The sequence below is a fragment of the Leptodactylus fuscus genome, chromosome 2 (genome assembly GCF_031893055.1).
Source record: "Leptodactylus fuscus isolate aLepFus1 chromosome 2, aLepFus1.hap2, whole genome shotgun sequence".
In the NCBI taxonomy this organism is placed as follows: domain Eukaryota; kingdom Metazoa; phylum Chordata; class Amphibia; order Anura; family Leptodactylidae; genus Leptodactylus; species Leptodactylus fuscus.
Genome location: NC_134266.1, coordinates 86,696,787 through 86,709,450, shown reverse-complemented (window position 1 = coordinate 86,709,450; position 12,664 = coordinate 86,696,787). Strand labels below are relative to the sequence as shown.

Genomic DNA, 12,664 nt, shown 5'->3' with positions numbered 1-12,664 from the left:
TCAGATATATCTAAAAACACCTTCTAGAGGCTGCATATTTATAACTGGACACAGGGGTAGGATTACAGGAGGGAGGGGGGAAGAGGCTTATTACTATATACTTATAAAAACAAACAATCAATTGCCAGATCCCAGGTTCTTATCTTAATGGCTGTCTTAATGATTTGTATAAAAAGACATAAACCCACTTGAGACGTTCATTCCATTGTCCAGCGTCTGGAATAGGGTCATGGCCTTGTACTCATAAATCAGTCGCTGTTTCCTTGATTTAAAGTTCCCTTTTAAGATCAAGATTTTCATGTCATTGATGATGTTGTGCTCTTCCTGGCAGAAATGATTTGGCACGGGAAGATCAGTTCTCTGTTGTTTGATTGTATGGCGATGTGAATTAATTCTCATTCTGAGTTTCTGGCCGGTCTCTCCAACATACAGATTTTCAGTGGGACACTTGGTGCAAATGATCAAATACACTACAATAGGTGTGTTACAGGTGAACGTAACTGGGATTTTATATTCCCTGTTAGAGTTTGGTATCTCTATCCTGTCGGTGGTCAGTATGTGGAGGCAGGTCTTGCACCTCTTCTGTCCACATGGAAATGTTCCTTTGTTAGTTGGAGGTGACAGTGAGCTGCTAATAATCATATTCCAGAGGTTTGGTGGCTGTCTGTAGTACAGGAGAGGGGGGTCTGGAAATATGGATTTTAGATGGTTGTCTTTTTGCAGTAGTGGATGTAATTTGCGTGTGATTCCTCTCAGCGTCTCCAGGTGGGGGTTATATGTGACGACCAGGGGCACCCGATTGTTCTCCTGTTTGGTATTGTATTTTAATAACTCCGATCTTGGTATTCTGGTGGCCCTGGTGATTTGGTTATCAACTGATCTTGGATGAGTTAGCCATTAAAAAAGGTATCACCTACTGAAGACTTGCAAAGTTTTTTTTGTTTTTTTATATTTCATAACCACTGGCTAACACGGTACCAAAACAAACATTTTCCTTTTACTAGTGTTCTGGTTTCTGTCCTCGAGTCCCTATTGCTTTCAATGTGATATGCGTGTATCACATTGAAAGCAATAGGGAAGAAACGCTCCCATTGATTTCAATGGGTAGCGCACGTATGCCAGCACCCATAGAGATCAATAGGATCTGGTTTTTACACGCTCATTCTGAACAAGTTTTACGTTCAGAATGAGCGGAGCATATACTCCGTGTGCAGGCTCCCTTATACTGTTGTGTTGTGTTTCTCCCTAGGTAGGTTTTACCCCTCCCTGACCTATACACTTTGGCGATACTCACCCCTTCCCTTATTCCCTTCTGTTTATTACTGGTTATATACCTTTTTACCCCTTTTATGTTTTAATATCTTGAATTACATTGCTATATTCCTCTTTTATACTATGCATATTGTTTATGCTTTCTTCTATTGTCATTTTTCTACTTGCACACTGTATTTATATATTTCTGAAACTATAGTACTGTTTAGGGCTCGTTCACATCTGCGTCGCCCTCTCCGTACTGCAGGTTTCCGTTTCCTGCCTAAAACAGAGGCAGGAGACGGAAACCTGCAGGAGTCTCTCTCACCCATTCATTTGAATGGGTGAGAGAGATGTCCGGCTGTGAGCGGCGGTGAGCGTTTTGCGCTCTCCGCCGCGAAACCGGGTTTTATAATCCGGACACAGAGTCGGACATGCAGTACTCTGTGTCCGGATAAAAAAATCCGGTTTCGCCGCGGAGAGCCTAAAACGCTCACCGCCGCTCACGGCCGGACCCGGTCTATGGTTTCCGTCTTCTGGCATGCAGAAGACGGAAACCATAGAACGGAAAGAAGAACGCAGGTGTGAACCCAGCGTTAGTCTTTATGTAGAAAATGAGAAGTAATTCATTTCTTTGTATTTTATTTCTAGTCATTGATTGACCCAACACATTGGAACTTATGATGTATTCAAGAACAACATCTGCGCTCTTTGCCATCATTGTTTGTATGTCTGCATTTTGGAATGTTAAAGCCACCACAACCGGAATGTCTACAACTGAAGGCCTTTCTCACTCTGTGGCTTTAAAAAGCACAACGACTTTGCCTCCTGACACAACAGCTATCACAAGAAGAGAAACAACACCTTCTACTGTCTTGAACACTAGTCCTAACTCCACATTCAACCATAACAGCACCGCAGATGTGCACTTTACTGGGCAGCCACTTGTAACTACACCGTCACCTACGAAGAGCACTCCAGAGTCTGGTTCCACTACTGTTGCCTCCACAAGTTTCCGTTCATCTGTTACTGTACCAAAGACAGAACATGTGAACAGCACAGTCAATGGGTCTACTACTGCACTTTCGACTGTTGCTACATCAGAGACAAGACATGTAACCAGTACAGCAACCAGTACAGCTAATAAAAGCAATAACACAACAACTGCTATTCCAACCCACGAAACACCAATTCCAGAAGACAATGTAACAGTGACATACCCAGTGGAACAAAATACAAGCTTAGAGTCAGGTAGGCTGTCAAATCTACTGATATGAATACAGTTATGCATCAAGTTTTACTCCTTTTAAAACAATAAATGTCACCAAGAACAACCGCAGGTAACTTAAACAGTTAAAGCGGACTTTTCATGTCCTCAGGCACATGTGATTTTATGTACCGCTAAAAAGCTGACAGTGCGCTGAATTCAGAGCACTGTCATCTTTCCAGATATGTGGCTGGAGATATCGGTGCCATTACCAATCTCTGCTCACTGTCAGAAGGGCGGTCCATCAGTCAGAGCCCACTAACTAGCTTGTGGAAGAATACAGGAAGTGAGAAAAGAGAATTGGATTAGAGCAGCCCTTGAGCATATGCAAATGATGGATGTGACATGGGGGAGCTGCATAAAGGTCTAGACTTCTGCACTGGTATGCTGAGAAAGTGATGTGGGCATGGTTACATGTAGCGTTGTACACACGCACCCCACTATGATTGCATGATGTACAGTGCTTACAGCTAAACACATGTGCGTTGACATTAGTTCCGCTCACCACCTGAGGATGCCGGCATCCACCTTTGCAAGCACAGATCTTGAGCCAGGAAATGGCGTGCAGTACGACTCCTATGCATTATGCTGTGTAGTCACCAGCTTCAACCTTCACTCCAACCATTGTGCACTGTCCCTGCAGGACAGATGAGCATTATTGGTGAGAAAGATTTATAACACAAGCACCAAAAATGCTGAAATTATAAAGTAATGTGGGTGATTTCAGCAACTTATAAAAAAAAACATTTTATTTACTACATTTTTATTTTATCGTTTTTATTCATGGTAATGGTAATAACTGGTAATGTTTACATTACTTGTAATAGTTGGTAATAATAAAATTTGTCCTCATTATTTCTATATCTTGTCCACATATTCCTTGTCATAAAATAATGGAAAAAATTTGGATATAAATGTGATAAAAATCCACATTGGAGCCAATTCATTCAGTCTGATCCTTTTGGCCCCATTCTTAAGCCACAGCTATAATTTGTGCCACTAATGTAGCTTGAATTAAAATACATTTTTCGGGTTGAGGCATCTCCAGCCTGCCGTCATCCTTGCCCTGCCCACTTTTTTGAAAAGTGGCAACTGGGGCACAAAATAGGGAAAAGTCACAATTTGTGAACACTTCCTCCCCCCCTCCACAGACATATGACCAAAAAAATTAAATTCAAAAGTGACTTTTTCTGTCTTGAACAACATAAAGTGTCCAAGGCATGAAAACAACTCTAGTTAAATATATTTGTAACATATTTCATTTGTTTCTAGAGAAAATCGGAAGTGGCATGAAATTCTCTGAGACAGTCCTGACCTCCATCTTTAGCACCATCCTAGTTGTGGTAATGTTGACCACTGTTGCCTTCTGTTTCAACAAATATAGAAAACGAAGATCTCAGTACTCCCATCACCCTCTCCATGAAACTGTCTATGAATCAGGTAAAGTCTACAATATCAGATAATGCAGGCGCTTTAGTAACATAATTGAATTGCTGTCATTTTGCTGTAGAAAAATTTAGGTTTCTAATTCCACTTCAAGTTTCTACAAATTACTGAGTCTGTAGTCTGTCAATAACACCCTAGCTGTGGTATACGTGAAAGGGCCTGTTACTGACAGACTTGCAGAGTAAAATATATAATACTAGCCTCTGCCCGCGACTTCTTCTGCGTGTTGTTGGCGTGTATGATCTGCCACAATTTAGCAAATTGCTGCCGTTGATGTTTTGCGTGCTTTGGCGTTTCGGAAGCTCTCAAGCTGTCCTGCTGCTCAACTTGTTTCTTGCACTGTGCCTGTGATTGTTGGGGCATGTCAGCAGCTCACTGGGATGCCATATAATAAGGGTGTTGTTGGCGTTGAAGATCCGCCTGCTCTAGCGTTTCAGCAGCTCTCAAGTTGGCCTGGCACTGAAGTTGTTGGTCTAACAGTGCACGTGAATGTTTCGGCATCTCAGTAGCTCGCTGGGATGCTATATAATGAGTGTGTTGTTGGTGTTGATGATCCGTTGATGAGCGTATTCAGCAAATTGCTGTCGTTGATGGTTTGCCTGTTCCCGGCGTTTTGGCAGCACTTAAGCTGTCCTGCTGCTGAACTTGTTCTTCACACCATGCCTGTGATTGTTCCGGCATCTCAGCAGCTGGCTGGGATGGCATGTAATGAGTGTTCTGTTGGTGTTGATGATCCACCCGCTCCGGTGTTTCAATAGCTGTCAAGCTGACCTGCTGCAAAACTCGTTCCTGGCGCTGTGCCCGTGATTGTTGCAGCATCTTAGCAACTTGCTGGGACGCCATATAATCAGCGTGTTGTGGGCAGTGATGATCCGCCTGCTCCGTCGTTTCGGCAGCTCTCAAGTTGCCCTGGCATTGATTTTGTTCTTCGCATTGTGTCTGTAATTGTTCTGTCATCTCAGCAGCTCGCTGCGATGGCATATAATGAGCATGTTGTTGGCATGCATGATCACCCTCAGCTCCGCTTGAAGAGAACTCTGTGTCATCTGGCTACCTTCATAGCTCTTCTTGTTTGCGACAAATTAGATTTTCTTTTTCCCCGACATGTTTAAAATTGAGAAACTGCCAATTTGGTTTAAAGGTGTTTGCCCATGTCAGTTTGTCTGCAGTTCCTGGACCAGATCAGATAATATGCTAATGCTTGAACACTGAGGGTTAGTGTGTGCTTACAGAGAGAGATAAGAGCCCTGGCTTTCTCAGAAACTCAGATAAGAGCAGTGTAATATAGTATGTGAACAAAAATTCATAGCAGTTGTGAATCCATGTCACAAGTAGCTGATGTGTTAATCAAGGTTATAATCTATCTGTGTGCTGAATTTCATTCAAATCCGTTCAGCCGTTTTTGCGTGATTGAGGAACAAACACACAAACATACAAATTTTCACATTTATTAGTAGAATTAGTAGGATTTTGTATCTAATATTAGCTTCTTTCTTAAACATTCTACACTCAGAATTTATAACTTTAGCTTACATAGATAAAAATGTGAAAATATGTGCTTTCTGCCTATACAGCGTGCTAGTTAGGAGATAAGAACTAGTACAACACAAATAGGCAGCACTACTAGCAGTAAGACAACGTGATCATTTTCTTTGGAGAACTACTTGATGCTCAGAAACACAAACAATACAAAGGGTTACAGATAATAGTACATAATTTAATAAGACTGGGTTCACACTACCGCTGCTGTCTGCCCTGGGGTTTCCGTCCTAGACCCTGGGGAAACTGGACAGGGGACGGCTTACAGGAGGTCAGCTTTAAAACCCATTCACTTAAATGCTTTTTTAAAGGTGATTTCTAGTGTCCGTATGCAACTTCTCCACCTGGAAACCGTTTTCCAAGCAGAGAAGCCACATACGGATACTGGCGGTAACCTTTAAAAACCCATTCAAATGAATGGGCTTTAAAGCTGACCGCTGGCAAGCCGTCCCCTGTCCAGTTTCCCCGGGGTTTAGAACGAAAACCCCAGGGCAGACAGCAGCGGTAGTTTGAACGCCGCTTAAGCGATTTGTGCACGTATAGTTTTTACTTGCTGTAAATAATGTTATTGTTTCCCTCATACTATTCTATGCTCACACATTCAGTATATGAGGAGGGTAAAGGCATGGACTCTGGTTGAACTAAGGTTGTGATTGCCACTTTTCAACCCATGTGGTTATGTCATCTACAAACTGTAACTAGATATATATAAAGTTTATAAAATAGTGATATACTTACTTTTCCATTGCTCTCTTTCTTTAGAGGGATACTCTCCCCCCGATGATACTCTTGTGATATCTGGAGGACTTTATGATGCACCCCGAATTTATAATCCAAATATGACAGTTTTAGAGGAAGACGAATCTCAGCCTGACTACGTCTCATTCAGCAACAGACCAGGCCAGTTTAGACTGGAGTTCTTACCTGGAGATAAGGACACGGATTCTACATATAGCGGTTCCTTAAGAAGAAACGTTTGACTTGAGACTTTATACTAATGATGATGGAGCCAAGAGTTCTATGAATTGCCTTTATAAGTTGTTTGTTTTATAAACACCAGTTTTATGAACCTTAACTAGGAGATTGTGTGTAGCGTATACCTGCAATGTATGTCTGTTTGCCTATTAGCGGGGTCTTTTCTGTAGAATGATTAGGCAGCGCTGCGCTGTCAAGTTTTCTTATTTCGCAAGTGCCTTATTTATCAGGACTATGTTTTTCTTATTACCTTTAGAACAATTTTCTTGAACCTAAAGGTGGAGTAAACTTATTAACTGTGTATTAATGTAAACTCTAAAGTGCCTAGTAACGGTATGTATGATGACTAAATAATATAGCTTATTACCAAATATTCTTTGCACGCTGCCTTTGCAAACTTTTATGCAATCATTTTAGTGTTAAAACCTTTATTGAGTAGAAATTTTATAGCAATACGCAATAATAGTGCCTAATATGTACGTTTTCTAATCTAATTAAAAACTTCATGTCACAAGGTCTGAAAAGCTCAGGGCTCGTTCACATCTGCGCCCGTTCTCCGTTCATGCAGGTTTCCATTTCCTGCACAAAACAGAGGCAGGAGACGGAAACCTGCAGGACTCTTTCTCACCCATTCATTTGAACATGCAGTACTCTGTGTCCGATTTAAAAAAAAATGGTTTCGCAGCGGAGAGCATAAAACGCTCACTGCCGCTCATGGCTGGACCCAGTCTGACAGGTTTTCGTCTTCTGCATGCAGAAGAGGGAAACCACAGAACGGACTGCCGAATGCTAGTGTGAACCTAGCGTCAGTAAGATACCTCATCTGATAGACATTGGTACCCTGAGCATTTTTCTGTTTTATTTATCCGGATCTGTTCAGTCATTCCAAAGATATTAGCCCTGTTACTGTTTATGAAAATTAAAGTCTATTAGCCAAGTGGGCAGTAATACTATGGTATCCCTTGTACTGATGATGTCTGTGTGGTGTATGTAATGCAGTATTACCGTTCACTTTAGCTAATACCCGAATAAACACTAACTGGGGTGATATCTCTGGAAACACTAAATGGATTTGGATAAACAAAACAGCAGAATGCTTACGGTGACAGCACCCATCAGATGAGGTCATTGGGATTTTAAAGCCTGGTGACAGGTCTTATTTAAATTTATGACCCAGCATCTACACTCGATCCTTGGACTGGGTTTACATAATCTAATAGCCATTCTACTGCCATACGTAAAAATACATGCTTAGTAACATAGTTTACAATACTGCCACAACATTGACATGGTTTATACATTAAAGAGGGCCTGTCACTCCTGACCTGTCTATTTTACTAAATACTTGTATTCTTCATGAATAAAAAAATCTGGAACATATTTTCTTATAATTCTGTGTTGTTTCGCTCCTCTGTTACTTCTCCCATAAGATATATAATAACTTAAGAGCTGGATGTTACCAGTTGGGGGATGTTCTATCTAGTCAGCGCCAGAATTATCAGACTATGTATGGAGACATTTGGTAATGTTTCCTGTGTGATGGTTAGACACTGCTACTCTGACTCTAGCTTTCTTGCTTTTCTACAGTCCCCCACAAGTAGCTTCAGAACTATATTTTTCTCATTCTCAAAACATCACATTTCAAACAATTTTACTGAATGTGCAGTAGTGTAAGTACTGACATGGCTTAGCTTGGCCCTACAGACTATAGGGTAAGGAGGACCTGTCAGCCGGCCCTGTTGTACTAAATACTTGTATTCTAAAAACTACTCTGAATACAGGAGCCATTTTGGGGTAGCCTCTCTATGCTCCTGTATAGAACTACAAGAGCAAGAGAAGCCAGAAGAGGCGGAGTTGCTGCAGAACAAGGAGGCGGCGCAGGAAAGAGCTCTCGGGCAGCAATGGGAATGCGCTCATCGGCCTTTCAGCGCTGGGGCCCGCCCTCATTGCTGCGGAGAGCTCATTTGCATACCGGTTAAAACTGGTATTTCTACGGAACGGCGCGGTGGAGACCACGTCTAAAGGTAGGAGACGAATAGCCTTTAAGGCTATTCCGACGTGTTCATTAGAAAAAAAAGTAGTTTAATGGTAGAATCCCTTTAAGACTAAGGCCCTACCCTGCGGATAGCTGCTTTGTTTGATGCAGATCTTACTGTGGTTTGGGGGTTTTTTGAGTCAAGGCCAGGAATGCATTTAGCAGAATGGAGAAGTATAAGTACTACATATATATTTTCCAATTCTGTTAAAGGGGTTATGTGGACTAAAATTTTATCTAATTTATGAATTAGGCCGGTGAAAAAATAAAAGAAAACAATACTCACCTGTCCCCAGTGCTCCAGCACCTCCACGCTTGGTCCTATCCTGCAGCTCCATTGTTTTTTTCTGGCGGAAGTACCTACCCCACGTGACAGCTTAGGCCATTCAGTGGCCTCAAGAAGGGAACCTACCTGTGACATCCCAAATTCCCTTCCTGAGGCCGCTGATTGGCCTTAGCAGTCACGTGACTGCTGAAGCCAGTCGCCAAATGGCTGGCGATGTCACTGCCTGTGACATTACAGGTCTCTTGCTGAGGCCACTGATTGGCCTCAGTGGTCATTGAGGCCAATCAGCGGATTCAGCAGAACAACACAATAGACTCAGGAAAAGCCACCAGAGCAGAAGAACCTGGACGCACCAGGAGGACACTAGAGCATCAGGAACATGTGAGTGTGCATTTTTTTATTTTTTTCACGGCCCCTGGCTGGTTTAAAAGTTAAAGGGGTTGTATATGTACATCATATAGAAATAGCCAGCTGTCTTAGCTTATTTCATGAGGAGCCGCTTAGCTTCATCACCGCTAGTGCCATTGTACACAGTTGAATTAGTATGGGGGGAGCCCAGTGATCAGAGTATTACATGGCTTACTAACAGGGACACCAGGTTCATTATCCCTATACAAATTGAGAGTGCATATGTGTTCTCTTTATTAAACTGTATGAGTGATATCAGAGAAATGTGGGCATAGGTTTTTTTGTTTTTTTTTCTTTTTTTACAAAGGGTTATATACAGACTTGTATATACAGTCTACTTAACCACATGACATAGTTTGGCAGTTATATATATCTATCCCCACCCTTCATCATCTGATTCAGTGATGTTTTTAGGGTGTGTATTTCCACACTTAACACTTTTTTATTACTTGGAGGGTATCCATAATAAATTTATACATTTTAAGGTGTTCCTCACTTTTGATTTTGTTGGTTCTGCCCAATCTATGGCTACATTTCTGTTAAACAGCTCAGAGCTGCAGTTTAGCGTTGAGTCCTGCTAGACATAGCTAGAGATTAAATATATCATGCATTTTTGTTTTTAGTCTTGATTTTCATGGTTTAGTGTGCTTTTAATAAATTAAGTGAGCGAGGACTATTCGAAACAGCTGTTTCGAATAGCACACAGACATAGGAATAAATGAAAGCATCCGGCACACAGACTTTGCTGGCGGCCGGCCGCTTAGCCCCCTGTATGTCGGCTGCGTCCATTCATTCCTATGGGTGCGTGCTATTCGAAACGGGAGTTTCGAATAGTACTCACTCATCTCTAGTAACCATTAAAAAGTCACAAAATGGTTGAAAGCATACCAGAATACAGATGCAAAAGCAATGATAAATCAACACCTATGTATTTTTGGAGGCACAAGCCAAACAAATTCTGCCTATCTCTTTTTTTTTTTTTTTTTAATTGTTTATTTATGAGATTTAAACAATAAAGTAGAACAGCAAGACCAACAAACCAGTATCAGTCCAAAAACAATACAATGCAAATACAAATAGTAAACCGCTAATAAAAGAAAAGGACATGGATGACAAACACGGACAAGACAAGACAGGGAAACGGGAAGGGAAGAAACAACAAGGGCAAAACCAGAGGTTTCAGGGGATGGTATAATCATAAAGGCTGAGTGGCCCAAAACAAGTCCCATAGATTCCAGACAGTATGAAACTGCTCCTCTTCATCATTAAGCACAGCCGTCAGGTATTCCAGAGATTGCGCATTCCTGATCCTGTGGTATAGCTCCTCTAAAGATGGGGGAGCCGGCTGACGCCAATGTTTAGCAATCAAGCAGAGGTGAGAAGAAATTGAAAAAGTCGCAGGGCTGGTTTACGCAGCTTCACCGGGGGGGAGATTAAGGAGATACGTCTTGGGGGATAAAGGGAGGCATATTCCCAAAACCCGATGTAGAAGATCCCGAACCTGACACCAATAGGGGACCAGGGAGGGGCAGGACCAAAACAAATGGAAAATGTGTGCAGGACGAGCACCACAACACCAGCAGCAGTCTGGGATAGATCTATCAAAGGAATGGAGAAGAGCTGGCGTGTGGTACCAATGCATCAGCATTTTAAAGAAATTTTCCTTATGGACCACACAGCTCGAGGTCTTAGAACCTCTGTTCCAGATAAGAGACCATTCTACTTTCGAGATAGGTTGACCCAGGTAGGTCTCCCAACGTGTCATATATGGGTGTGCGGGCAGGACGTCAGGCTCGGGATCAGATAGGAGACGATATATATCAGACACCAACCCCCTCGTTGCAGTACCAGCTTTACAAATTCTCTCAAACAACGTAGGGACAGGCGCTACAGGACCCCGGAAAATAAAAGAAGCAAGGTGGGAAATCTGGATATGTGAACTCACTGGACCCAGGAAGACCAAATCTGGATCGTATCTCAGCAAAGGGTAGTACAGTGCGGGTCCTATAATCAATGATATCAGCAAGCCGAAAGAGGCCCGCCTTCAGCCAAGGTCTAGCCACAGGCCCAGTGAGTCCAGGCGGAAAGTGAGAATGCAGAAGGAAGGCTGTCATGGAAGAGCCAGAAGAAGAAATAGGAAAGCGGGCCAGGCAGGTGTGCCAAACATCTCTAGTGAGCGCTATGGGACCCAATAGGTTAGTTTTAGGGGGTGAATGTGGATTAGACCAAATCAGCGAACTGGGGCGGTGCGGAGCCAACCATAATTTTTCGATTTCCATCCATTTGGAATAGGCATGAAGAGCAGACCAAGCCGGGATTCTACGCAGCTGGGCAGCCCAGTAATATAATACCAGGTTTGGAAAAGAGAGACCACCTCTCGAATTTGGAGTCATCATCAGATGCCGTGAAAGCCGATGTCTCCCTCCAGCCCACACAAACCGAAGAAGCGAGCCCTGCAGCGCCTGAAGATCCTTAAGAGGGACAGGAATCGGGAGGGTCTCGAAGAGATAAAGCAACTTAGGCAACACAGTCATCTTAACTGCGGCTATGCGGCCAAAGAGGGACAAAGGCAGACTCCGCCACCTGGAAAGGAGAGCCTGAACATGCCTATAGAGTGGAGGAAAGCTTGCCTGATATAGTTGAGAGAAAGACCCAGTCAAATATATGCCTAAATATTTTAAGGAGGAAAACCTCTATGTATATGGGAAGGAAGCCTGAAGGCCAGCCAAAGTAGAGGGGGGAGCATGAATAGGGAGCACCTCAGTCTTGGAGGTGTTAACTTTGTAACCGGATAGGCGACTAAATTTAGATAGGATAACATGGAGGTTGGGGAGGGAGACATGAAGACTAGTGAGGGTAAGGAGAATATCATCTGCGAATAGGGAAAGCTTAAACTCCTTGTCACGAACCCGGACCCCAGAAATATCAGGGCATAGCCAAATGGCCGCCGCTAGGGACTCAATACAGAGGACAAAAAGAAGGGGGGACAACGGACAGCCCTGCCTAGTCCCATTGCCTAGATGGAATGGGGGAGATGAAGCGTGAGGAAGCTTAATCATAGTGGAGGGGGATGAGTAGAGCTTCTTAATGGCCGATAGAAAGGACCCCTGAAAGCCATAAGAGGCAAGAGTCTCAAAGAGGAAAGGCCAACCCAGACGATAAAACGCCTTTTCTGCATCTAAACTGAGGACCAACAGCTCTGACTCAGATCGCGAAGCTACGTCAATAAGATCAATAGTTCTCCTAGTATTATCGCTGCCTTGGCGGCAGGGTACAAATCCAACTTGATCCTTATGGACTGGAGAGGAAAGACACATATTCAGTCTAGAGGCCAGGAGCTTGGTGAACAGCTTAAAATCCGCTTTCAAAAGCGAGATAGGCCTATAATTACGACAGTCAAGGTGATCTTTACCGGGTTTCGAGATAAGTGTGAGAAAGGAGTGAGAGAAGGAGTCCG

General features: G+C 42.9%; 2 protein-coding genes across 4 annotated transcripts in view; one reads left to right on the top strand and one right to left on the bottom strand.

The window, feature by feature from the left end:
* The window catches only part of LOC142194816 (uncharacterized), a 47,236-nt gene extending 39,390 nt beyond the window's left edge, over positions 1 to 7,846 (top strand). For all 3 annotated transcript variants that reach the window (XM_075264187.1, XM_075264186.1, XM_075264185.1), the window contains exons 3-5: positions 1,903 to 2,502; positions 3,791 to 3,958; positions 6,266 to 7,846. In XM_075264187.1, the coding sequence (XP_075120288.1) occupies positions 1,932 to 2,502; positions 3,791 to 3,958; positions 6,266 to 6,483 (957 nt within the window). In that variant the 5' untranslated portion in view covers positions 1,903 to 1,931 and the 3' untranslated portion in view covers positions 6,484 to 7,846. The remainder of the gene's footprint in view (positions 1 to 1,902; positions 2,503 to 3,790; positions 3,959 to 6,265) is intronic.
* The window catches only part of LOC142194808 (serine/threonine-protein kinase 38), a 432,602-nt gene that overhangs the window by 92,209 nt on the left and 327,729 nt on the right, over positions 1 to 12,664 (bottom strand). The window lies entirely within an intron of this gene.